General features: G+C 41.4%; 1 protein-coding gene across 1 annotated transcript in view; it reads right to left on the minus strand.

Moving 5' to 3' along the window:
• ncor1 (nuclear receptor corepressor 1) overlaps positions 1-26,267 on the minus strand; it is a 71,830-nt gene extending 45,563 nt beyond the window's left edge. Inside the window, 13 exon segments of the mRNA XM_048238101.1 lie at positions 588-642; positions 3,802-3,980; positions 4,368-4,458; positions 7,155-7,327; positions 9,218-9,284; positions 10,347-10,399; positions 10,576-10,632; positions 12,727-12,840; positions 14,067-14,249; positions 14,569-14,776; positions 17,034-17,131; positions 23,434-23,639; positions 26,022-26,267. Of these exon segments, the coding sequence (XP_048094058.1) occupies positions 588-642; positions 3,802-3,980; positions 4,368-4,458; positions 7,155-7,327; positions 9,218-9,284; positions 10,347-10,399; positions 10,576-10,632; positions 12,727-12,840; positions 14,067-14,249; positions 14,569-14,776; positions 17,034-17,131; positions 23,434-23,541 (1,386 nt within the window). The 5' untranslated portion in view covers positions 23,542-23,639; positions 26,022-26,267.
• Between the last annotated feature and the right edge of the window lie 935 nt (positions 26,268-27,202).

A 27,202-nucleotide genomic window follows, 5' to 3' on the forward strand; every position in this document is an offset into this window, starting at 1 on the left:
CTCACAACCAAGTATAAACTTCCGCTCGATATTGGAGTCTAAAGCGTTAGCACACTCCCGACCACTTGATGGGGACAACCACTTTGCTGTACAAGGAAGCTGTACGGAACTTGGTGTCTAGCGCATAGACAGTTGCTCTGCTCACACTAGCCTTCTGAGAGACAGAGAACCAAGCGAAAAGACTACAACCAAATGTAAACAGCCCCCCCTTTCCGTTTCCGCTAGCTCAGTAATATCAACGAGCAATGACTCTACAAACAGATCAGGGATTTTACAAAATGCCAAATAAAAAACACGACAGAAACTGTATTTCGCTACGCTACTTGTTTTGGAACATCAACGAACATCACTAACCACTCGGTGAGTTGCAGTTGTTTAAGGGTTTTAAGGACACATTTGTGCATGCCTGTAGCCAGCCACTCTGAAGCAGTCAAAGGCGAGTCAAAAAGTCGAGACAGGACCCATCGTCAACATTTCTGTGTCCACCACTCCTGTTCATCCAAAACAAACCAGAAAAGGGACTCAAAGTGCTAAATACCAGAATTATCCTTTAAGCAATGCAGAACACTGGAGCCGAACAAACTCACCTTTCTTTCCAGATACGAAGCAATGAGGCCAAAATTCTTTGGGTGCTGCACAAACCTGAAAGAAAAGAAATGTGGGAACTAATAAAACAGAGTGAAATCATAACTGATTATTTCAAAATCCGCTTATTTTCAAAAACCTGGCTTTAAGTGGATAATTTCACAATCAGGGTGTGCACTTTGTTTCAAAAGGGTCAACAATTAAACCATCTAAAAATGTCATTGTTTGGGTTTTACACATTATATATATCAGTATATTTCTGTAGAAGGATAAAAAAGTTGTTTCAAGGCAACAGTGCATGGAGAACTCTCAGGAAGGGAATATATTGGGGAAATCAGTATTAGATTGTCTGTCTTCATGAGTAAATATCCCTAAATATTTAAAGCAGATGGGTAGTACACAGTTTACTGCAAGAAATATTAGTGTGCTTTAAGCTGCCTGTCCATAACTTGGCCTATGTTGTCCCAAATTATCTCATTCTTTTTCCGATGGGCTGCATGTGATGAGCTTATACAACAAGGCTATGGGTCAATTTACACTGAACTTACACTTTAAGGTTTTTTGTGGCAAATACACCAATTTCTACAAATATTCTTTTGTAATTTGTTTTGCACTGAATAGCCATGACACTTTTAAATGATTGCTTGCCTCTCACTGAGAGCTTCTGATGTTGTTGGACAACTGTAAAACTAACATATCTAGACTGAGCTGTGTCTGATGGACTGTCAAACATTTGAGTTGGAGTGGACATTTTAGTGTTTCTTTGTCTAAACACACAGATAATTAATATGTTACTTCTAAAATGGTAAAATGCTGACACTGTTATCAAACAGTTTTATGGATACAGTTAAGGTATCCCAATGCATATTTTCACAGGTGCATAATTATGCTATTTTAATCGCATTTGTAATCACAATTGTAAATTCAGTCAACCTCTGCGGTAAGAAGGTGGTAAATAGAATTAAGTAGATTCCAGTTTCATTAAGTGGTGAGCCTTTGTATTGACTAAAAACCTTGAAAGTGTCAGATTCAAGTCGGGGATTGATCAAAACCAAAATAACCTGTGGATTCCATGATAAAACCCGATGGTCAAAGCAGATGGGCAGTGTATCTAAAGAATCTAAAGAAGAGAAATCCCTCCAAATATATGAGCAAATGAAAACATCGGTCCACCCTAACAAATCAAATTGATCAGAGATTCGCCTAAACTTTACAAACTATAAACAGAATCAGCAGTCAGGAAACAATATGTGTTTTTTTGTCCATAGTATAATTTAGCTAATATGAGTTGTGGAAGTGGTTTAGATTTAAAATGAAACCCCAAATTGTGGATAGAAACTAGAAAATCTAATTTCGAGGAAATTACCAGTGCATGAAAATATAAATATACTGTATATTAACATAAAATGCAAAACAAACTTTTATTTGGAAACAGTTGGCAGGAGTCATAGTTGATAACAACTGACAGTTGAAATGTCTAAACAGTTAAATAGTTGAGTAGTTTAAATAGTTAAATTATTTAATAGTGAATTATTGTAGTGAGGACATTTATTTTGAAACAGTTGTGGGCAGAGGAAATAGGAACAGAATCTGTAGTCTTAATAGAGCCAGATTGTATGCTTAAAGCCTGAGACAGAGTATATAGTTTAAAAGTTGAATTTAGATAGTGTAATGGATGTTGATAGACAGAAAGTTGAATGGATGTTGATAGGCAGATTGTTTAATGGATGTTGGTGGATAGTTTAATGGGTGGATGAGTGAATGGTTTGAAGAGGATGAATGGATAGAAAGTTGAATGTGCCTTATATCCTTGTAGAATGGAGAGACACAGAGAGAGTTGGCCTAGTTAAGCAGAAAGCAGTTGATACAGGTGCAATCAGTTTAACTGGCCCTTTGATGGGTCCTAGTAGTGAGCAGCTGGAAGTTGATACAGGTGTAAATCAAGTTAAATAGCCCATTGTGATGTCATCAGCCCATGTTAAGTCTATGGGGGAAAATAAGCTTGTTTTTTATTAATATCTCAAAAAGTATAAAGTTTACAAAAGTGAAAAATACATTCCCCACGTGTCCTTTTCAAGACCTACGTTACAAAGTTTGAGCGAAGTTTCTATGTTAAACGGTTAAAGCTGAATTAGACGCAGAAATTTGGTGAGAAGAAGAAGAAGAAGAAGAAGAAGAAGAAGAAGAAGAAGAAGAAGAAGAAGACTCCGGATAACAGAACGGTGCATTGTCATGCTGTAATGACTGAAAGGTGCATTGTCATGCTGTAATGACTGAAAGGTGCATTGTCATGCTGTAATGACTGAAAGGTGCATTGTCATGCTGTAATGACTGAAAGGTGCATTTTGTGCAGGAAATTGTATTTTTTCCGTTCTTTTTTCCAGTTGTCAAGGTGCTCCTAAGTCTTGGCATGAATAATACATATTTATATAATATTCCAACGTTATGACATATTTTGGGGTACACAGGCCTGTGTGTGAAAAATGTCAAGCGCACACCCTGATTGTGAAACTACCCAAGTAACAAGCTGCCTACAAACCTGTCGCGTGACTGGGTATAACTATAAAAAAAAAAATAGTATTGAGATGACAGGTTTCTGAAAAAAATATCAAAATATAAATAAATAAATAAAAAGCAAGGAAGCCCAAAGGCATGATGGTCGAGACGAGAGGATGACAAAGGAATGTGTTGTGACTGGCGTGCTCTCCCTCCTGATTTCTGGCCATGTTGGGATTCTCTTAAGCTCTATATGCAGAGCCTGTGGGATTCATACATGTGCTTCTTTTCCAGCCTACACTGGCTTTTCAAGAGCTGTCTGCAGACTGCACTAACATTCCTGAGTCAATTTGATTTGTAGGAGGAAAATTAAAATGATTATGAGGGGTAATTTGTGTGAGATTTCCCCCCTACTGCCCCCCTCCACAGGACAGCAGCAAAAGTCTGGTTGTGAAGTAAGCTATGAAATTGCAGAATCTATAGCTCTTTACTTTAAGCTTCACCTTACAGTATGGATCAGCACCAAAACAACACTCGGATTTAATGGAATTGTTGGACTCTCTCTCATTCAAGACACACACACACAAAGTCAAGCCATTTCCTGTAAATAAGCCAGCATGTCTTATGGTCTCAGAAGTGCATTAACCCATCTTAGAAAATACACCAGTCATAAAAAAAAAAAGAGCAGAGCTCAAGACACGCACACACACACACACTTACTTCTCCCTAAAGATCTCCTTCTCATGTTCCGTCCACACGTTCATGAACTGGCGGGACTTGTAGACCTTCATGGGGTCCTCCATCAGGCCGTTCATGTTGATGAACTTCACACGTCGCTGCTCCGAGTCGTACATCATGGGCGGGATGACGGACAGCTGCCTCATCTGCTTCTCGTTGTTCTGACGCAGGGAGGAGGTCGAGGGGAAGAAAGAAAGGGAGAGAGAGACAGAAGTGAGCCGCCAGAACGAGAGATCTAGAGAAAAGTTCAAGGGTGGTGACTAACCCAAACCACCCCACACAGATCAACTCCAACAGATGGTTAGCTGGAAAAGCTGCCTGTGCGTATGGTTTTGCGGTGGTTTCAAGCAGGACGCCGTCTGATTTCTTTGGCTGGCATGTATCTGGCTACACAGATAGAGGATTTTAAAAAAGCTCCTTATTTTGGGAGTGTACAATTACCCTCCATACCTGACTATTACTAAACAGCTGCCGTCTCAAGATAGGTGATAGGTGTGCCTTGAGACCTATCTGCCATGGCAAATGTCTGTGTGGACAAGCTCACCCACCTCCTGTTCAGATAGGCCGTCGATGATCTCGGATATCTCATGCTCGCTTCTCGCAATGGTTGCCGACAGACCGGTTCCTCGCTGACCCACCCTTGAGAGAGCAAGAAAAGAGCTTAAAGGAGAGATTTAAAAACAATATGCAATGAACTAGCATGTAATGCACAAAAACAGCACTTAACATAGAACACTGTCTGAGCTGTATTAAAACAGAGCTGATTGAATGAACACCACACTCCTATTTTAGCCAGACCCTCTGCCCAGTACATTCCTGTTTGCTCCTCACCAGTGCACATCAGAGGACTCTGGGATGGACAGTAATCATGCAGCAATAAGCCAAAAATGCTGGAGCTCAATGTGTCCTCCCAGACAGGATCAGCTCCACCAGAAGCTAATGCCAGTAGCTGGGTAGCTAACTAGCATGGTCCTATTTACTTTCATTCACTCATGGCCACTCAGGTTCACTCAGGTTCTTGCCATTGCGGTCATAGTGGAGCTCATGACTGCCAGGGAGTCCAGAGAGTCCAGAGAGGTATTGTGTTGGAGCAGCTATAAATGGAGAGCTGTGTTTACGCAGCAAGTAGGGAAAAACACTGAGCCTTCCGATAACTGCTTTGTACACAAATCAGAGGGCAAGCTCCGGTCAGCCAATTTATAGTGTTCTTCAAAACCTCAACCGTTGAAAACCCACAAAACGCAAGTTTTCTTCAGAGAAAACAAATGATGACAAACTGATAGCACTTCAGAACAAATCCACCCAAAGTGCCTTTGATCTACCGCTTGCAGAAGCCGGTGAGTATCTCGCTACATCCTTCCCTGAGGGCTATTCTTGTCCTGAGAGACTTCGGAGGGCAGCTCATTTAGTTTCAGGAGAATTTCCTCCAAAACAAGCCCAGGTAAACAAACTATAGGAGGTAGAGGATAGGGTAAAACCTGAATAGGAGGAAATACGCCTTAATTTTCCACTCATAAAAACAGGGGGATTTTTCTTATCCTTGGTAATGTCAAAGCCAGACTGACTGATGACTGAAAAAACAGGTAAGGGCATAATAAGCAGTTGGTAATAGGCCTATAGATCCTGATAGATCGCCAAATCCTGTTGAACAGAGTTGTACTGGAAAATGTGCCAGCTTCTCAATTTCACTCACACCACAGCAAATTGCCAGGCATGATGTAATGAAGGTCCTGTAGAAGCAGACACCCAGCATCATGCAGCTGTCAATGTGCTTTGTCTTCACCTCAGGGTGATGACAGGTCCTCAGTTTCTGAATGCAGCCAAAGCCCATACATTTTTTACAGACCTCGTTTCAATGTCAGAAACCAATTTCACCAAAAATGCATTATATTTGCATGTTGTAGGCAATAACATGGCATCAATGCGCCTCCATTGACTCTGGATATTCACATGCTATCTATTGGGAACAGTTTTGAAGACAGCTGCAACATCTCCAAAATGTTCTATTTTTAGGCAGTAAATTTCCCTGCAATTTACACCATTACATGGTTCGTACTAAATGTTGATTATGAACTTTGCAAGAAAACCCATAATGGTTCCCTGCGCTGAACCGAGACCTAGTCTAAAGGCAGAAACAGTGTGGTGATGAACATTCAAGTGCTCTTTCATTGTCAAAGCTCTTGCCATCTTTTATAGTATTATGCAAATATTCATCCCAGCTACAACCAAGAAGCCAGGCCGCCATGTTTCCCACCACTCACAGTGTTTCCTCTAGATTTTTTTTTAGCAGTTAAGTAGCATAAGTAACTTCTCGCGACTTATCCCCCCTGTACACAATGCAAATGCTTTTGTTGTAGAGGTGAACTATCTTCAAAAGAACTATATCTACTGACAAGGTAATGTTTCAGATTCTTGCGAGTTTTGGCGGGCCACTCTTGGAAGTTGCATGGCTGGTTTTCTCGGTAGGGACTCGCTACGTCTATGCTGTATAGCTATGCTAGGTGAAAGATTTGCCTATTACAAGTTCGTTTACCATCAAATTGGCTTCATAAAGGTGAAAATCTTGCATAGTGTGCCTTTAATGCATTTATTTATGTTGTAAGACATGAAGAAATTAATGACATCGGCAATTGCCTACGCACAAATTCATCATGCACTAAATGGACACAAAGAGACTATTGTTGCGGAAAAAAAAAAAAGACTTCTATATATACTTTGAAATCCCCTTTGAGTCAGATCTACTCCACCTATCCACCAAGTTATGCGGAAATTAACGTGGTTTTTGCAATATTGCTGACAGACCTACCGCAGTAGCATATGGCGCCGTAAATGGAAGCTCTTGAAAGCACATGCCACTAACGTTCATAATTTATGGAATTAAAATAGACAGATACCTCTGATTAGTACGGCTGATTATTGTTTAATAGCTATGATGGGAGCACCAGCTAGCGGAGGGAAATTATAGCCTTCCATGCCCCCGGACAATATAGTGTGCGCCTGCCCTAATTCTGAAGCAATGGACTCTGCTACAAAATGAAGAGGAAACACTGCGGAAGAAAGTTAATGTTTTTGCAATAAACTAGGCTACATCAACACAATATGTGGAGTGAAACTGCACGGGTTCAGATAACCACTGACTAGTTTTAGTCTACTTATTGCTAAATTGAAATGTGAGCAGCGGCCACCGGGGCAGGCTACGTCGGCAGGTTCATTTAAAAGGCAACCGGTCCGCCGACTATACATGTGCGTCTGCACTAATTCTGATTGGTGGTGGCATTCATTTTGCCATGGCAGGCCACCGCTCCCAAATCAACGTAGAGGAAACACTGACTCACCTCTGGAAGCGCTCCTGCTGCTCACGCTGCTTGCGGATCTCTGGGAACTGTCGCTCGTAGTACTCGCGCGTGCGGCTCTCCTTGGCTTTGCGGCGCGGGTTGTTCTCCATGCGTTCCACTTTCTTTTCCCAGGCCTCCATCAGCTGGTCGTAGCGCTGGCAGATCTTCTGTTCCTGCTCAGCAGCACAAGAGCAATGCGTCAGAGGAGCGACCCTCGGAGCCCCCACCACTACTGGGTTTCCCCACCGTCAGAGCTCGCACTCGCCGAGGCCACTCTATCATTGTTCCTACACTGCCCAGCCTACACAGGGCAAGATGTGACTTGACATGCTGTATGCTACTGGAGTGGTGTACATGAAATATGCATAAACAATCAGATGAAATACTACCAGAGAGTGTGGGGGGAAGAAGAGAGAGAGTGAGAGAAAGTTAGAGAGAGAGAGAGAGAGAGAGAGAGAGAAAGACAGAGAGAGAAAGTTAGAAGTTAGAGAGAGAGAGAGAGAGTTAGAGAGAGAGAGAGAGAGAGAGAGAGAGAGAGAGAGAGAGAGAGAGAGAGAGAGAGAGAGAGAGAGAGAGAGAGAGAGAGAGAGAGGGGGACAGCCCAGCCCTGTTTTCATGCTCTCCAGTGAGCTTCCAACACTTCACCTTCCTCTTGGCAGATAGCCATGCTAACCCTTCTCGTCGTTCAGAGTCCAAAGGGTCTGTCTAATTTGGCATCAGAGTAGCCGGGAAACAGTTGACCTCGCTGAACTACACCTTTCTTTAAAAACAACAACCTTATGTAAGCAAATAGGTCAATAAATAAACAAATAAAGCATAAACACAAAACACTTCCTCATCGAAACTGAGATATATTTAGACAAGAAGAGCAGAGATTACAAGTTCATGTCCTTTCCAACTGGAAAACTTTTTGTTGCAGAAATTACTGTGCTTAGACTGGGGATGGGTATATTTGTTCTGCTTGTCTGATAATTTAATTTTGCAAAGAAAGAGAAGTTGCCACTAAGGATTTCCATTAAGGATAACATACCACTCTTTAAAAGGCCTATGAATTGGAGGGATGTATGCACTACTTAACAAATAATATTCTGCTATGTAAACACTGAGGGCGCTATATTCCACATAGCGCATGGCGGAACACTCGTTATTTTCCCAGCGCAAAGTTTATTTTCATATTTTGCACGTCTTGTTTTTAAACAATGCGCCCAGGGGTGTGACAATTAACAACCTAGGGAGGGGTCTGGCGCGTTGTCTAAAAATCGCTATGGTACACAACCTAAAACGCATTGCGCCACTGACCAAGAGAAACCTCAACCTCAAGAGAAGCAACTACTCTGCAGGATAAATTATGTTTTATTAAGTAATTCGAACATTATTAGGGTAAGTGTTACTAATTGTGAAGAACTGTTTTGTCGTTGACTGACACTACGGTGAAGTTAGTTTCACTTTGCCAATGAGATCAAATAATAGATGAGTGCAAATGCGTGAAGGCTACACTATGCTAGGTTTTAATAAAGCATGGTTTAGTGTTCCATAGGTCCTACAGTCTCGCGTGCAAGCAGATTCTTTCAAATGCGCCACTGACTGTCAAAATACCAATGCAGACTTTGAAGTTGCGCTCCGCGCAGTTAAAGGGAATGACAGATGTCATTCTCATTGGTTTAAATGATGTTACGCCCAAAACACACCCATGACCGATTAAGAAACATAAAGCCCACCTTCTTGCACCGTGCACCGGACGTTTCATAACGTTTCATAACTAAACAACACCCAATATGGACTGGACAAACCGCGAAATTTGTTTCAACTATTCGCCAGTGACCATGTGCTTTTGACTGTCATAATAGGATTTTTGCCGACCTCAAATCTGAACATAATTGGAAGTACGTGTACATAGTAGTGTGTGTGTGTGTGTGTGTGTGTGTGTGTGTTTTTGTGCCTGTGAGGTTGTCCAAAAAAGTATGTGTGGGCCTTTTGTGGTCCCTTTCAAAGTATGCTCCAATTTCCTGGAAGTCCCCGTCTCTTCCAGCATCCTCCAACACACTAAGAGTGAACATACTAACCCTTTGTTTGCGTGCATGGTTCCTCCGCTTGAAAAACAATATGAGCTTCTTCCTCATCAGCTGGTTACTGTAAAATAAAATGGGCAGCCATTTATTCCATGGCAAATGAAAAGTCATATGGATACTCAATGTCTGTCAAATTGACATGATTTAATGCACATCTATTAATGTAAATATGCCCATGCAAACTCAGCAGCTGCATGGGGTAACACTATCAGGAAATCCTGCTAAGCTCTGGTGTAGATATTATGACAGGCTAGTCTAGCCTAGCAAGACATTTTGAGGTCTACTCAGAAGCACAAAATGTAAAAGTAGGCAGGCCAATGTCAGGCATAGGAAGGAGAAGGACACAACGAAATATCACCTCTGAGTCTATCAGAACTCAAAACAAAATAGTAGGTTTTTAATGATGAGTTAGACTTTTGAGGAAGTGGCTCCTGTTAGTGTAAGAAGCCACCTCTTGCACGCTGTGCAGCAGGCCACCAAGCAGCAAAGACCACTCGACTGGGCCTTCAGCAAACTTGCCTCACAACCAAAGGCCAACCTGATGAGCCGTTTTCTCGTTATACAAATTGATAAGAGCCTCAGCCCAGACAACCCGTCCTTCACCCTCAGACACGCTAAAACCACACACACACAGTGTACACACACACACACACTCACACTCATTTCACTTCCTCCCCCACCCTCTCTCTCTACCGTCACTAAAACACAGAACCAGGTGACTCAGCAGAGGAAAAAAAAACGTGCAGCTGAATTGAGCTGCTCAGAGAGGACTGAGGCCTGGTAAAAATCTCCACGTCCCAAGCTGGAAATTAAAAACACACATATTTGGGTTCTTTTCTTCCTGGCCAACTGTGTGCAGTATAGTCACTCACTATCAAGCCATCACACAGCCTCTGGCTCTACCCTCATTTGGCACCGGCTCAGTTCAAAGCAACACAGAGGTACAACAGAATTGTGTGGTAGGAGCAGGCTTCACTCAGTCTCTTACTCTCTTTTTCAGAGTGCTAAGCCAAACTTAGAACAGATGAGAATAAAAAAGGGTACACTTTATTGCAATGAACACTTTTGTATGCAAAGTGCAGCCTTTTTTCTTCTGAAAGGCAAAATAAAGGAAAATACTCACGTCTTTATGTTGTCGTGGTACACTTTAGTATCTGATGGCTGGTTGTATAGGGGCTGGGGAAAAGGGGGGAAAATCAGACTGGAATCAGCTTCCTTCAGGGGAAAGGCTAATGATTAACAATCAGCTGGGCAGGACTCCAAATCTGGCTTACACCAGCAGCCATGGAGCTGGACAGTCAGACATTACTGTATGTTGCATACATCCACCGTAGCAAATGCTTAACACTTACTAGCTCCACCTTGGGACCAAGACCTTCGAATATTTTATGGGCCTCCTCTGCTTTTTTCTATGAGAAGAAAAAGGGAAAAAAGGAAAGAGAGAGGGAGAAAACAGAAAGAAAGAATACATCAATAAGTGGAAACACACACATTTTTGATTAAAACACAAGTGTCGACACCACCCACTTTGAGAACAGACTCACGCTGTGTTATGTCCGTTCCAGTCTGAGCAAGCATTTTTTTCCTGCTTTGCTGTCATAGAGTTGATGGTATGGTAACACTTTGCAAATACACACTCTAGGGCCAATTGTGTGTCCAAAACCTCCCTTAATTTAAGAGGACATGGCTCTTTATGCACTTAAGCAAATCATTTTTATGCAATTTTGTATTTATATCTACATACTTTTATTATATTTTAAGATCTATGGAAAACATTCTGTGGCACTTTTCCCCCCATTCTCAGCACTGAAAAAAAAATAGTGTTCCAAAAGTGCCTGACGTGCAGGAACACAACTGCTTGTTTCCCATGTTCTGAGTGCATACTTCCAACCCAGCAAAAGGCACAGACAACATCTTTAGCAGGAGAGGTAATAAGAGACAGCAGACTTAAGAGACAGTACAAGTTAGTTTGAAGCCAAATCTGTTAGTCTCAGTGTGCATATATGGGAGTGTGTGAGTGTGTGTGTGTGTGACAGAAATGCCAAGTCTAGTTTCCTCTGCCAATGGCGCAATTAATAATATTGTATTCTGTACAACTTAAGAGGGAATGCTGGAATATTATTTTAGTGATAACACAGCCTGTTCACTCAACAATGATGAATCAAAGGCTGAGAACATGCAGCTGTTCAAATAGAAAAAGAACAAAATGGCGTTTTGGACAATGGACAATGTCTGTAGAGGGGGGAGGGCAGAGGAGAAAATAGCAATTTAATTTGTAATGCGTTCCGAACTGTTCTGCCTGCGTAACACTAACAAAGCATAATATTCAAATTGATAGTCAAACGCCTAAAAAGGTTGCCTTCTGAAGAGAGACACAGCAGCAAACCCTGGAAACCCCTAGCAACTTCAGCGAGTTTCACGTCGCTACATTTCAGATGTGGCCGGAGCAGAATTTTGCCGCTTTCATTTTAGTTTTTCCTCCAAGTTAGCCAACCACAGCGCTACTCAAAACACGATTGGCAGCTAATGATGGGTGGAAACAAAAAAGCTAATGAGTCACACATGATCTCCTACAAATGACGACAAAAACAACTTAAATGAGCTTAGATACACACACAGATTTGCGATATGTGATTAAGCTGTGGAAATCTGCTTAAAAACAACAACTTCAATTCTCAAACCTTCTTTTAGGGATAAGTACTAAACATTTAGAAACCGTGAAGCAACACAGGCAGAGGAAAGAGAGGCAGGGAGAGAGGGAGGTGAGTGTGCCTGTGTGGCAGTCAGTCCTTTCTGCTCTTTCCTGCCGAAAGAGTTAATGAATGTCGGAGCTCCAAGCCAAGCCCCAGTGACGTCTTGCCAGCACACAGACCAGACGAACACTGCTAAACTACAGTAACCCTGGAGCCTCTTGCCCCTCCCTCCCTCCCCCTTTCCTCACAGTCACTCTCACCCTTTCCCTCCCACTGTGCTGTAGCAGACACAAGCCTTTCTCCACCTCTCACTTTTTTTCGTCTACTCAATATTTCTGCCTCTGCCTGGCTAGCTCTCAACATACACAAAGCACATGCACAAAGCTTCTGGAAAACCCTAATCTACACATACATACACACACAAATAACAACAGCATCTAGGACCCACAACAATGCACGCACTGTCTACATATGCATATAATCACATTTTGAAAAATTATATATAATGATACTATGTTTAATGTCTGACAAACTGGTTTCTATCCAGCTCTAAGCATGGCTAGGTCACAGAGTGCAACAGACTAGTCTGTGTGCCAGTGAATTCAGGCAAATCAGTTTGCAACTTCCCTTACAATCGTAGGCCCATTTGACGGTGCAGTTATGTTTTGCGTGTTGCTAGCTGTGGGAAACTTGTGTGCTAGTGCTGATGTGTCTACCCTTGAGGCAGGTTAGATCTTAAGCGCAGGTTTGTTCATATCTGCCTACTGGAGTTGTGTGCAATAGCGAGACTGGGGTCCCCAGTGCACCGACCCGGTTCTCGTCGTAGATGATCTGCACGATGCTGCGGTGCTTGTGCTCCACTGGTGGGGGGGACACTGGCTTTTCCGGCTCCACTGGCTTGGCTGCTTCCTGCTCCAGTTGTTGCTAGGGGACAGGACATATGCAAAACATAAGTCTTACCAGTCTACTGTTGAAACTACATCGGCATAAAAGAGTTACCTCACTGCAACTGCACTCCTCTGCAAACCAAATTATCATGTTGTCAGTTGAAACGATTACTTAACCCATTTTTCATAACTGCCTTTGTACATGGACATTGTAATTGCACTCTTTGGAGAGGACAGTTGGAACATGCTTGACAAAATATTCTGTTTACACATTCAAGGACTTGTAAATAAACAGTCTATAGTATAAAGATTATGAGATACTGGCACACTTGGAATAAGCAAATAATCCAAGCAAACAAAACCAAAAAAAAAAGTGAAAAAGTTCTGTCTTTCCTTAACCCTAGCAGAGTTTGCATTCCTCTCTAATGAGCTGAATTCCGTCAAACCAGAGGGAGTGAATGGGGTGGAGGAGAAAAAGAAATATCTTTCTTTCCTTTCTTTCTATCTATCTATCCATCCCTCTTTCCCATTCCTACAACAAGAGGTACAAACAGGAAGGAAGGGAAAGCCAATTTAACCAGTTCAGCTCAAAGTCTGCAGTCACCCTTTGCCCCAGAGACGGTAATTACAGAGGGGAAATGCAGGGGAGAGGAGGCTGACTGAGCATGCGTCTGCATGCCCTCCTCACCGCATTATTACAAACTCTCAGGGCAAGGGATTTGGCATTAGAGGAGGCACAGAGCACTTGAGGAGGCCAAGGAGTGGCCCTTGTTAGCAGGGTACATCTGAAGATTATCTCCCATTGGAGGCGAAAGCATCAGCTCATTGCTCCACTTTTTTTCTGTTTGTTACAGCGTATCCCAACTGCCTGCAGGCGACCGAATGTTGTGAAGCATTGAATGACCTCTGTCCATGCTGAAAATCAAGGTACAATAAAATGACAGGACAACTTCAGCACAACGATTGCAGCGACTGAAATAAAACTGAGAGTGAGGGATAATAAGAAAGACTAATAGGGACCGAAGACCAAGCCGACAGTCATATGTCTGATTTGTCTCTACTTTGAAGTGTGCTTGGTGTGCAGTTTCTATTACAGTGGGCAGTTATCTACCACTGGACAACATCATTATCAAACATAACTGCCACCAAGTACTCCCAAGGCCCGTTTCTCCTGTTTGTAAGAGTAGAGACTACAGCAGACCATTCACAAACATCAAACACATCTCAGAGTGGGAGGCCCAAACAGAGAACATGTCCACTCACCTGTTTCTTCTTGAGCTTAAATATCTGCTGCTCCACCTTCGCGATTTCTCGGTCCACCCTGTCCATGCTCTGGATGAGCTCCTCCTTGGACAGTTTGGAAGGGGACGCGTCCTGCTCCTCTGCCATATGCTGACCCACTCCTCCCGGGGAGGACGCCTCCACCTTCACATTGAACTGTGTCTCCTGTAGGAAGGAGAGGAATAAGAAGAAGGATGCACTGGGATGGGACCCAGCATACCCACTGGGACCAACTGAGCAGCAGTCGAATACAACAGAGAATCATTTCACTTTTTAGAGCTGAAAAACACCTTCAGGTGGAATACTTCAGCTTCTAAAAGAGATCTCTGAAGAATGACTGAGTTTTTATGACTGTGGTTGCACTAAAGATAGTCTCCACAAAAGAGGCTAAAGATAGTCTCCACAAAACAAGCTCTGGACCTCTGAACTAAAGTATTACTCTGATGTCTACTGATGACTATGATGGAGTGGGACAGTGACTGACCTTTTTGACCTCTCCAGCTGCAGACCTGATGCCATCCTGCACGGCGTGGGGCACGGGCAGGACAACGGTGCCTGTGGGCGCGCGGGCGAAGTGAGTCTCCGACGGCCCATCAACGCGTGGCCGCTTGGGTTCCAGCGACTCATGCTCAGGCTGAGAGGTGAGGGACGAGACGAACTGCTGCTCGTACCCATGCCTCCTCTCCGGTGGCCTGGGAGCAGGAGAAGAGGAAATAAATAAATAAACCAGATGTACCGCAGAGCGGTACAAAATAGGACCGCCGCCCAGTCCAGCACATTTTTTCCACAAAAATAAATCACGCTGAAAGGCTTATATGATTCTAACTGTCTCACTAAATTGCATTATCCACACTCAATTCTCACTGGTATCTGCTAGACAACAAGTACCAAAACATGATTAGTTCATTTCACATGTAAAATTCATTGTATACAACCCCACCTCCATCTTGCCTGTTCATAATTCTGAGAAATTCTTGAATTGTGTGCATATGTGCATGTACATGTTTATGTTATGTTATGTGTGTGGGTGTGTGCGTGCGTGTGTGCGTGCGTGCCTGCGTATGTGCCTGTGCATGCATGCGTACATATGTCTACTGTGTGAGTATTTGGGCATGCGGAAAAAAAAAAGAAAAAACAATCTGACTAAACCTTCGCTGCGCGGCGGTCATAATCAATATATACAAACAAACTTAGCTACACTGTCCAAACTGCTGCAATGCATGATGGGTTAGAAAAAAGATTCTCAGAATAAGGCCTGGGCTAAACCAGGCACATATCAGAAGCAAACACGTTTACAATTTTTTGCTTGCGTAAAAAATTGTTTTAGATGACCGGTCTAAGTTTTTCGAAGGTAAGCACCACTACAGTGTTTCCCATACATTGACTTATTTGTGGCGGCCCACCACAATATCAAAATTGGCTTTCCCTTCCTTCCTGTTTGTACCTCTTGTGGTTGTGCTAAATTGTGCTTAAATCTGGTTAGCATCATAACCACGCTGTGCTAATTTGTTAAAAACTGTTGCATTCAAGTTAATTCTGCAAATCTACCACCACACATAGAATTCAATGCTGTGGGACACATCTGGTGTATCCAGTTCAATTGATTATAGTGAAAGCTGATTGCAGCAGACACTCTGTGAACGTATATATATATACACACGTGACTGGTGTAGCCTCCCCGTAAGAGCCTCAAGGTCATTCTAGGATACTTCCTCATTCTATTCTCTTTAACAATCTGTATGCAATTTCACATCTCACAGTAGCTCTAGTTCGCTTATTTTCTACCTTTTTTGCATCACCTTTACCTACATCTGTGGCCTTAAGAGGACTCCATGAGGGGAAACCTCACAGGACTGAACATTTAAAAAAAAAAAAAAAAAAAAAAAGGTGTCTTATATGAATATTAGGAGTGTAAAGATTAACCGATACGTATCGGTATCCGTTTTTAACGTGTAAGATCGATACGTGAAGCCCCGTATCGGAATAAAACTGAAATGAACCGGTCGTTATATCGATTTACTTGTTACGAATCGGTTCACAACCTTTTCTGCTCGCTCAGACTCTCATTTACGTTCCAAGCAGCGCGTTCATCCCACGTCCGGTTTTGAAACTATACGTGGCACGGAATTGTGGGTAATGCAGTTCGTTTTTGGCTACATTCATTGCCCAAAGTTGTCAAATGACCTCATTACCCATACATCTACTGCAACTTAGGCATGTGACAACTCGCACTCGGTCGTTTGTTTTACAGTTTTTACTACTTTTTTGTTTTTCAAAATCCAGCGCGAAATCAAACACTAAACAGCAACGATAGTCTGAAGAGTATAGCCTTACATTTGATGAAGGGATTTTCTTAATGTTAAATAATAATTTGGCCCTTGCTAAAACGATGCACAAATTATTAGCCAATTATTTTGTTCATATTCACTCAGACTTGTTGCATTATAGGTTTCTGCATTAGGCCCGGTCTTTCAGTCTACCGTTGGAACAAAATAAACCCAGAAAGGCCAAGAGTGTCTTAAGCATTGTTTTATTTTATTTCGGTATTGTCTTACCTCAACAAGGCCACAGCTCCATGAAAACAATCAGATGTAATGATGGCTGCTGTGTTTGACTGAAATGTAGACTATTCTTTTTACATTCATTTCAATTCAGTATATGAAACAAACCTCAGTTTAGATAATCATATTCACACATTTTTTTGCCTAATAGACAACCATGACCATGATAACTGATAATATAATTAATGTGCACCTTGAGCAAATTATAAAAAATCTTTCAGAATGCTTTCCATTCTTGAACTGCATTGAATTGCATCGAATCGCATCGCATCGAACTGAATCGTTTTTTATGAACATGTATCTTTTCTTGTATCGAATCGTGCCCATGTATCTAGATGCGAATCGTATGGTCTTTTACATGAGAGATTTACACCCCTAATGAATATACCTCTCAGTTCCGGGGTGGAATTCCGAGAGCAGAGAGGGTCTGCGTCGCGCCTGCTGCTGGTCCTGAATGTGTGTCCGGTAGTCTTGGACGGTGAATTCCTACACAGCAGAGACAGATAGAAGACAGAGGGAGAGATAGACAGACAGAGGACAGACAGAGACAGAGAGGGAGAGAGAGAGAGTGAGCGTGAGAGTGAGAGAAGAATGAAGGGATGTCGTAAGTCATAATGTCATTTCCTAAACTGTTCACATGAAAATCTAAACGCATCTTTCTCGTCTGAATAAAATAATACAAAAAATATTAACAGCGAAAATACAACAGGTTTGACCAGGCGTAACAGGCAGCTGGCAAAAGCAGTGTTAGCCAGCTGATCTGTAAAGAAGCGGTTTTGTATACGCAGCCTTACAACACTGTTTACTGCTCTTCGAATCACTGTACAATGTCAGTTTTGGTACAAATACAGTATAAAATACCCTAATACGACTATAGACCCTTTTAACAATAAAAACAAAAACAATGCTTGAACGTTCTGTTTGGGCCCCAATCTACTTCCTCTGCATTAAGATAGCATATGGAATGTTAAAAAGGAAGTCTTGTGGGGCAAACTATGATGCCGATAATGGAACTCTCTTGAAAAGGTCTATATATACACAAACGGTATCCCACACAGGATCACAGTTGACTAGGGTTGGGCGATGTCCCCTTAATTGGCATTGGATGATGTGTACAGTAAAACATTGCGATGGACCATGATATATTATATACCAATGCGGCCTGATGAAAGTGGACAGCTAAGAGACATAGGCTACCTCAGTTGTGTGCAAGATCTGCTTCAGTGAAAGCAGACAACCAATCTGAACATTTGTGCACAAACCAGCGGAATACATTGCCAGCCTTTACTGGAACTAGCAAAAAGCTACTCAAGACTACAATCGTGGTCACTCATCTAAAATCTTCAGTAGGCTAATCTGTAGGCTACCAACCTCATATGCTATGCATCTCATTCCACATTATTACCGGCAATGCCGACTGCGGAAAGTGAAAGTGAGGCGCTGCAATCGCACAGTCCAGGCTACCGGACGGTGCAGCAAACGACTTATACAAATAACGAATCCCGAATACCACTCCGCTGCTGTCTGGGGCTTTTGCCAAATGCGCGAAATACAAGCCTTATAGTGAAAGACGGAGGTCTTCTGATCTTATAATAACTAACGAAAGAAATGGTTTCTTAAAACATGGTCGAGAAGAACGCATTACGTACTTAGGTGCTGTAGCCTCAGAAAAAAAAATATGTGACAATCAGCAAGAATTTCCTCTAGTCTTCCTCTAGTAGTAATAATAAAAATTCATTAGGACTGTTTTCTGCCAAAACATTAAGCTTAAATAAGAATAAAAAAGACAATAACAATGTCACAATCACAAATTATTTGAATAAGACGGTAGTTTCACATAGATAGACTGATAAGTGCTTCATTTTTGCGCGCTCTGGCTGACAGTCCTGCATGTTCATCAGTTCTAGGTTCATTTTCATTTCAAGGGAAAGTTTTTATGTGTTAGCCTTTGTCTATAACAGCGTCTATAGAATTATTGCTTGTCTGGTGTATGGGGGCGTGGCATCACGATGGTTGCTTCCCATCATGATGTCCGTCAACCCTACTTGACACAGGCAGATAAAAAAGAGGGCACACCGCTCACAACATACCTGAATGACAGTCCAGGGGACTAGAGTGGCAGATGTCAAGTTAAAGCGACATGGTGCGTAGGGATGCAGAGTGCAAATCCACATACTTTACAATAATAAGGTACATAATACTAGTAGTAATACACAGATGGGCACCTATTTCTCAGAAATACTTTACAACTCATAACAACATTTTGTATCATGATACAGTTTTCCTCTGTCTATTTGCAGACACAAAACAGCTCAGATTCTATATTAAAGCTTTTTCAGGGTAGGTCTGGTTCACAGTATTAAATATAAGCTATTTATTCATATCCAGGGCTCCAGACTAACTTGTTGCATTGGTGCGCCTAACTTTTTTATTTAGGTGCACCAGCACAAAATTTAGGTGCACCCACATTTTTCATCGCGGCACCTTTAACGTCACAATTTCAAGGTCCCCTTTTTATTGCTCTCCATATACATTCCGTGTCTGAGCTGTTGTCAGAGCATGGACCAGGAATGACAGTATTGATTTAATTTGGGGTCTCCACCACCTTGACGACATCAGTAATATTGAATACTGTGATCATCCACTTCAGTGTCAATGTTATTACAGTGGTGGTGTGTAGGTCTAATTGAGTGCCTGTCACTTTAAAAGGGAACGTCAAAGTAGCTTTCATTCTCATGGTTTTAGGCTAGAGGAAAATAGTCGCGCATCATCCAAGGATATATGGATGCAATCAGTGTTGGGAATGTTACTTTAAAAAAGTAATTAGTTATAGTTACTCACTACTTGTTCCAAAAAGTAACTGAGTTAGTAACTGAATTACTCTATGATAAAGAGTAACTCGTTACCAGGGAAAGTAACTATTTGCGTTACTGTTACAAAAAAAAAAAAGTTGCTATATGTCAAAGAATTTGGATTTTTTTGAGCAGTTTTGAGCAGCCAGTTGAAATGAGTAGAACAGACAGGTGTTTGTAGGCTACATAACTTTTGATATTTATTAGATAAATAGATAGATAGATAGATGCTTTATTGATCCCCAAGGGGAAATTCAAAGATATTCCACATCCACAGACCTACGGTTGACTTCAGCCTGTGTCATAGGTTTCTGTTGTGAGACAGAAAGATCTAGCTTTTGCTGCTTGGAGGACTTTGCTCCGAGTCCTTCTTTGCTAGTGGATGGCGAGCCATCATCTGTGGTGAAAGTATCAGTGTTTTTGGCCACTAGCTTTAGATGCGTGTGAGATGCTTCATTAAATTACAGATTACAACGGATGTCGACAAAGTCTTCGCTTCGACATAATGTACACATTACATGCACGTTCTTGTCTTTGACCACAATGAATTTGAAGTAGTGCTCATATCTCCACCTTGAAAATGCCAACTTTTCATCGTCGGATTGCTCCTGACCTCTGCTGTTTCGTCGAATCTCTTTTAGCTGTTGCGTGTGTGTGGCGCGTGTGCTGGCAAGTGGGTAAAAACACTGGCTCTGATTGGCTATCATGAAACATGACTCTGCCTTAGCCAATTATAATCGCCTACGTCATTATTAACCCACCTCCTCACCAGCTGTGAGCCAGGGGTGCGTTCGAATTACACAGTTTATTCAATCAATGCATAGTAGTAACGCACTGCATTTAACGTCCAGTAACGTTAACGGTGTTGTAACGACGGGAAAAATAATTAGTTACATTACCCCGTTACTGAAAAAATAACGTCGTTACCCAACGCCGTTCTTTTAAACGCTGTTATTCCAAACACTGGATGCGATTCATTATGTTTTCTATGTCATTTGATAAAATAAATGATAAACATGACACGTGAGCTAACAGTTACCTAGAAGGAACTCTCTCAAGATGTAAACGTTTGCCAATAGGTTGTGTAGCTTATTTCGGAAAACTCAACAGTAGGCCTAAATTAACTAAATTCCATAGCCTAGGCAACACAAACTTGAGAGGTGTGCGTGTGAGGAGAAGACACATAGGCTACGGGAAGCGCACGACTGTCATTCTTAAACGTAGGCTATATCGATACTAATACAATTAGGTATTGTGAGGTTTCTAATTTCAGGGTATTGCGATTCTTTTGCAGTATTGGTGCACCATGCACCACTAGTCAAAGTAGAACAACCGCTTAGTTCGTGGAGACAGCAGATGCGAGTAAAGTCTAGGCACTCAACCTTATGACATTAGGTGCACCAGTGCGACCCAGAAAATTTTTTTAGTCGCACCCTTAAAAATTTTGGTTGCATTTGCAACCAAATTGGTCGCACTCTGGAGCCCTGATATCATTTTTAATCTTTGGTGATCTGCATTTTATACCAGGAATGAAACCATGTCTTTGCCTTTGTCTTTTGATCATCTTTGGCTTTTAACTGAACAGTTAAAACGCCCACATTGTAGAAAATATACTGCGTATCGCCAATGCGGCCAAGAAATAAAGAAATAGGAATTTTGGTCCATATTTCCCAGCACTGCTGCTGATGTCATCACACATAAATGAGAGCTGAATTGAGGCCGTCTTTGTGGATCACAAAATAAAAACCATAAACACAGCAAAATGCAGCATTCCTCAAAATCCATCTGCACTGAAGCCCATAATTAGTCCCAACCTTTCATTAGGAGCTTCACTGTGAGCTACAGTAGGCAACTAGGCCTGGGAAACAAGAAAAATGTTTCAAAACTCATTTTTGCACAAGGAAATGATCAATCTCATCCATTTGCAATCATTGCTTAAAACAGTGACAATCCTGTCCTGAAAATCCTTCCTTTGCCAGCACACAGCTTTGTCAAAGATGGTCAGTAAATGTCCACGATAGGCAGGAGCAGGGCCATCTTAGATTTGCATAATGACAGAAACACAAACGCCTAGAACATGGAAATCCCATGGGAAACCCTACCTTTTGTGACGCCTGTGACGCTGCAGAGACTACGTTTGCGGAGAAGAATCTGCATTGCATTCCACTGACCTCCTGCACAACACTCATCACAGTTACACTACAAACGCAGTCTCAATAGAATGTTTTCCTGCTAGTGTAAGCAGATTAATGACAGAACAAAGCCCTGTCACAAATCTACAACCTAATGAGAACACTGCTTGACATCCGGATAAGGAACTTCATCTGGATAGGACAGAGGCCTACTCTTTGTGTACATTCAAAGAACCACAGAGCCATGGGCGGAGTAAAATGTTAGCTTTTTTTTACTTCAATCATAAAATCAAGCCCAAAGCCAGACCATTCTGCTAGATACAGTTATACTCTCTGTGCCATGTATAATTTCTTAAATCCACATGGCCGTCGAAACACAACCACACTGATGTCCCTGCTGGACTTCACATAAAATTCACAAGCTTATCAGCTCACAGGGTTTCTTCTACACTGCAAGCACACACTACACAAAGTACACAATGTTTTTTTTTTTCGGGCATCCTCAACATGCATTGAATCGGAATCAATGCATCATTCATGACTCATAACTTTATGACGACGCAAACTTTATGACAATGTATCTTACCATACCAAGCCACAGATACCATTACTGTTTGGCCTTTGTGTGAAATACAGGCTAACTAAAACGAACACAAAATGTATACATTGTATCAGAGTTCATATCATGATGTATAACCTTATCACAAAGCATCCTGCAATACCCAGCCACAAATAATGTCTTTAATTAATGCCGACTTGACTTTACTACAATTAATGCCGTTGACGTTACTACATGCAACAAAGGTTACAGAGTGTTGAGGACAGCTGGTGTGTTTTAGAACAACTTTCTTGAGTTCAAAGGCATTTCCTAATTGTCATAAAAATTATTTAGAGGCTAACCACCATGTCTGCCAACTATCTCCCCTAATGGACAAGTACTACTCAAAATCTGCCAATTTATGCCACAATTTATAAGATCAGAAATTTAACTTGCCATCATCACACAACAGCAATGCTGTCCTCAAAATCAAAACCGGCCATGAAATGTCAACAAGTCTAAAGTCAACAACATGCACTGGAAATTTATTATTCACATTCATACATTCTTTCAATAGAGTTGAAAATGTGTCATAATTGGAATCAAATGACCTCTCTTTTGAAGCGCTTAAATGCTCAATTACAAACTATTGCCCTAGGATGTTAACTACAGCGTTCCTGTAGACTTTCACATGTATAATTGTAGCCTGCAACCCAGCATGTTTTCAGTAGCCAAGTTACGGTATATGCTTCTTAGCAGTTACCTATATGAACTATATATGCCCATGAAAGCACCTCCTGGTTTGGGCTGTGCTGTTCAAATGACAACCATCATGCTTTAGTGTGCATGTACACCCTTGATGTGTAAAAAAATAGCCATGTCATCTTAGCTCATCAACATGTTGGCTGGGTTCAAGGACAGGAGGAATGAATTTAAGTGGTAAACAGAGACAATGCAAAATGAAATGCCACCACTTCCTGTTTTGCCAGTTTTGCCAACATGTTATACTTATTGTGTGAAATGCAGGCCCGTTTCAAAATATTAGCATCAGCTGAGTTCATTTCTAAGGAATGTGTGTTCGTGTTTGTGTGTAGCAGGTCACTGCCACGTCAGCCATCAACCCCCAACACCAGAAGCTCTTCATTATCTCAACTGAGGCATTAGTTGTGTGTGCCATTTAATAGACACATTTAATAGTGCAAACAAAATGTGTGGGTGGCACGGAGAACAGAGTGACCCTGGCTTCCACATCTGGAGCAAGCTTACCGGCTGATGGCGTGCTGAGCTGAAGGTGTACTGGACAGAGTGTGGAGGGTAACGGTTTTGTTCGTTGCTGAAGGCCCCCTGACTGGGGGGGTAGCCGGAGCTGGACATGCTGGCTCAGGCTGCGCCAAACCAGGCCTAGGCCTGGGGAAGATGCTGGGGGCACTGATCACGGTCTCAGCTGGGGCATGACTGAGAACCCAAACCACCTGCGGAAACAGACACAAGACATGTAAACAAAATGTGCACAGAGAGAGGATCAGAGAGACAGCAAAGTTAAATAAACAAAAAAAGATGCATTTGCAGTAGGACCCTGAGAATTCTACACTCTGTCGTCGATAGTTGTGCCAGGTCAGTTTCGTCCACAATTTTGCACCACAGTCTGTGACCTCAGAAGCTTGTGGTGCTCTAAATCAGTCCCCAGTGCTAGCAACCAATTTGTATTTAGAATACACAAATTGCCACACTGCCAGCTAGCTCCTCCAAAATTGTCCTACCAATCTACCAATCCAACTATTCACAGGCTGTCTCTCTCCTCCTTGCACCCAATATACCCAAAAACTCAAAAACAAAATTAATAGGCCTACTTCTGTTATATCCATGACTAGTCATATTTGTTTATATTATTCCGTGATGGCATCAAGAAAGGAAAGGGAGGACAACATGTAGGAACAGTAAAAACCTAGCCTGACAAACAAACACACCATTGATAGCGCTGGTGGCCATATTTTGTGAACATATTTTGTAAAGAGCCTACATGCCAACATCATCATATTACCAGTGGCCAAACTTTGTCTCCTCAAAGAGAAAAATACTTTATGTTTTTGTTGTGCACTGTATGTGTATGAAGGTACGAAAACTGTCCATTAGGACTCAAGAATTGCTGAAACAACCCAAAACCAAGCTAGCGTGGCATTTTGTTGAGCTTACACACAGAGCTCAATAATTACACATCTACACATGGGCTGTAGCAATATCCATGAAAATGATGATGATCGAATGAGGATGATCAAAGCCGTTTTCACATGAAAATGGCTTTGATGATCTGTCTGTCATTTTGACTCACGTGGAGGACCCTTCTCCAATTGCCCTCAGTAAGATATTTAAAAATTAAAGGGCTTATATTCTTCACAGAAAATAAACCACGTAATAGCTGCCACCAAGTTCAGTAACATGTCCTCTGTGTTCTTAACTCGTTCATCCATACACTGAATTCAAACACAATCTGAAATGCAGTATAATGAAAGCAATGACCACATATCTAATACAAACATAGCATAGCACGTTTCATTTGACTATTGTGCAATCTGCCATATATATTTTACAGAGCTCGGTTTTTATGGTGGTTGATATTTTTGTGTACACCGTGCAGACAGTTACATTACATAATAGATACTTTGAGTTGCCAGCGATGTTCACTTGAAAGAATTTGTAGGCCTAGGTCTTGAAAAACAGACGGCAGACAAAGATACAGCCTAGGAGTTACGTTACAGTTAAAGAAATACGGTGATATGCACGTACATTGCCCGGAAGTCAGATGTGTAACTCACGAGAACACATTCACAGTTCCTCCAAGTTTGTCAAATGAAAGTCTAATTGCCCGCGCAAGTTAACATTACACGGTTAAACACTTTGAAGAGAAAACAGAACGTTACTTTACGGTAGATCATGACATACTAGACAACTTAATCGTTCCCTTTCAACGACAAGCCTCTAGATCGTCTGCTTTGTCTTTTTACAACGTTTAACACTTTTAGATCGCAAAGATTAACTTTTTTCAGAGCACTGCAGAAATACGTAACTTGGCTATTAGCTATGAACCTTCAAGTTACCATTTAAAATATGACAATACGACAGCAACCAACCTATCCTTCGTGACGTTGGAATGACCAACTTATCAAGCTATAGCAAGCAAATAACGCAAGGAAAAAGTTTTGTCTGTGACCTAGCGGTTAAAATGTTCACGTTGTTTGTGTGGTAGTTGTAACGTTAGCCAACTTAGCTTACGAGCTAGCTAACGGTGCAGAATAATGTGTCTAGCTGATTTTTAGCTCCTTATAATACCAGCAATACACAGCTATGTGGGTTAAAATACGCCTAAACCTAATCATGCGAGTTGAATAAGCAATTGTGTACTCCAAATGAGGCAATTTCTATTATAGAATTGTTTCTATGACATTTCATAAGTTAGTAAGGGAGCTGGGAACATTTCTTAGGTAGCTAGCCAACTGACACAGCTAAGAGAGCCAAATGGTTAGTTAGCTTGTTATTGCTAGCTAACGATATCGTAACAAGAAATGGTGGAGTTCTTTCCTATTCAATTCCACTTCTATTTGTTTTTTCAATCGCTTCGTGCATGAGTATGTATTGCTTTCAAAGTTACAATCATAAGACACTAGATGCTACAGAGCAATAATAGTAGACAAGTATTTCGAGCTAGGTTTGATTTCACCTCTGCATTCTCAACCAAGCCGCCATCTTGCAAGGAGTCGCTTACACACAGACACAACCGTAAACGTCTAAACAATATAACACAATATGTTCTAAATACATGCAATTACAGTAGTATGTGAGATGAAATGGAAACATACCACATATCGGTAATGTAAACCTCCCAAAAAAACAAGATGTGTACTTCTCGATAAAGTGCGAGAGGTGATTGTTATTCCGCGGATGACGGACTGAACGAATGTTGCAGGCTAAAGGCTGCAGCACACTTCAACATTGTATTTGTCCTAGAAGTACTACGTCTATTGCTCTTATGAATGTAGATGGACTGTATATTATTCAAAACGATTCATTATATTACGTTACATTACATTAATAACATATTCCTTAAAGACACGGGATATCATGGATTTTTTTTTTTTTTAACTAAGCAAAGCACTGGCATTCCTTTATTTTCTAACATTTACCATCTAGGATAATACGGTGTGACGTTAAATAGCTCCCCACAGGCGGACCTGAAGTTCCGACATGCCTCAGTTCACACTCCGCCCAAACCTTTTTATCTTATGAAATGTGTCTGTTGTTTCTGTTTGATAGGTTATTATTATTTTTTAATCTTTATTAAGACTAAGATTTCATCGGTATCTAATGGTGTCTCCGTGAATGATGTTGTATAACTGCATAATCACGTTTGAGTTCATTGTTATCAATACAGGGTGTAATCTTCAATAAAATGTGTCGCATCCCAAGTCGATGGTTGACAGTTGATAAAATCAACCATGTTCCCAAAATCATACACTTTCTTGAAATGTGTTGTGAAGCCATTTCTAAAAACAATAAATATTCGTCAATGGAATAAAGCCTTGAGCAGATTTGAAAACAAGTCAAGTGGAACGTTATAGAAAGTGTATAGTTTTAGACGGAATGTTTTATGCAACACTCATGACAAAGCTCCTCTACACGTTCAAGATTTTCTTATAGCCTAAATTGATTTTATTTGATCATATGTCATACCTGCGTTATCGTTGACTGATAGCCTACTCACGAAGGTGATGTTTTCTATACTGAACTAAAGTCCCCTATAAAGTGAGTCTCTGACTGAACTGGATTTGAGGAGCGCTCTAGTTACGTTAACGTTATGCGTTGAGGAGTCTAACGTTACATTGGTATAGGCTACATTAGTGTTAAATACGAGTGCAAATTCTTATTCTATTTTTGTATTATTTGACTTAGATGATATGATCATGTAAACAATCCACAGAGTAGCCCTTACCACAGTTCAAGTTCAAGACAATTGATACGAGTTTAGTGCTTACATTTGTAG

Source organism: Alosa alosa, chromosome 2 (genome assembly GCF_017589495.1).
Source record: "Alosa alosa isolate M-15738 ecotype Scorff River chromosome 2, AALO_Geno_1.1, whole genome shotgun sequence".
Classification (NCBI taxonomy): Eukaryota; Metazoa; Chordata; class Actinopteri; order Clupeiformes; family Clupeidae; genus Alosa; species Alosa alosa.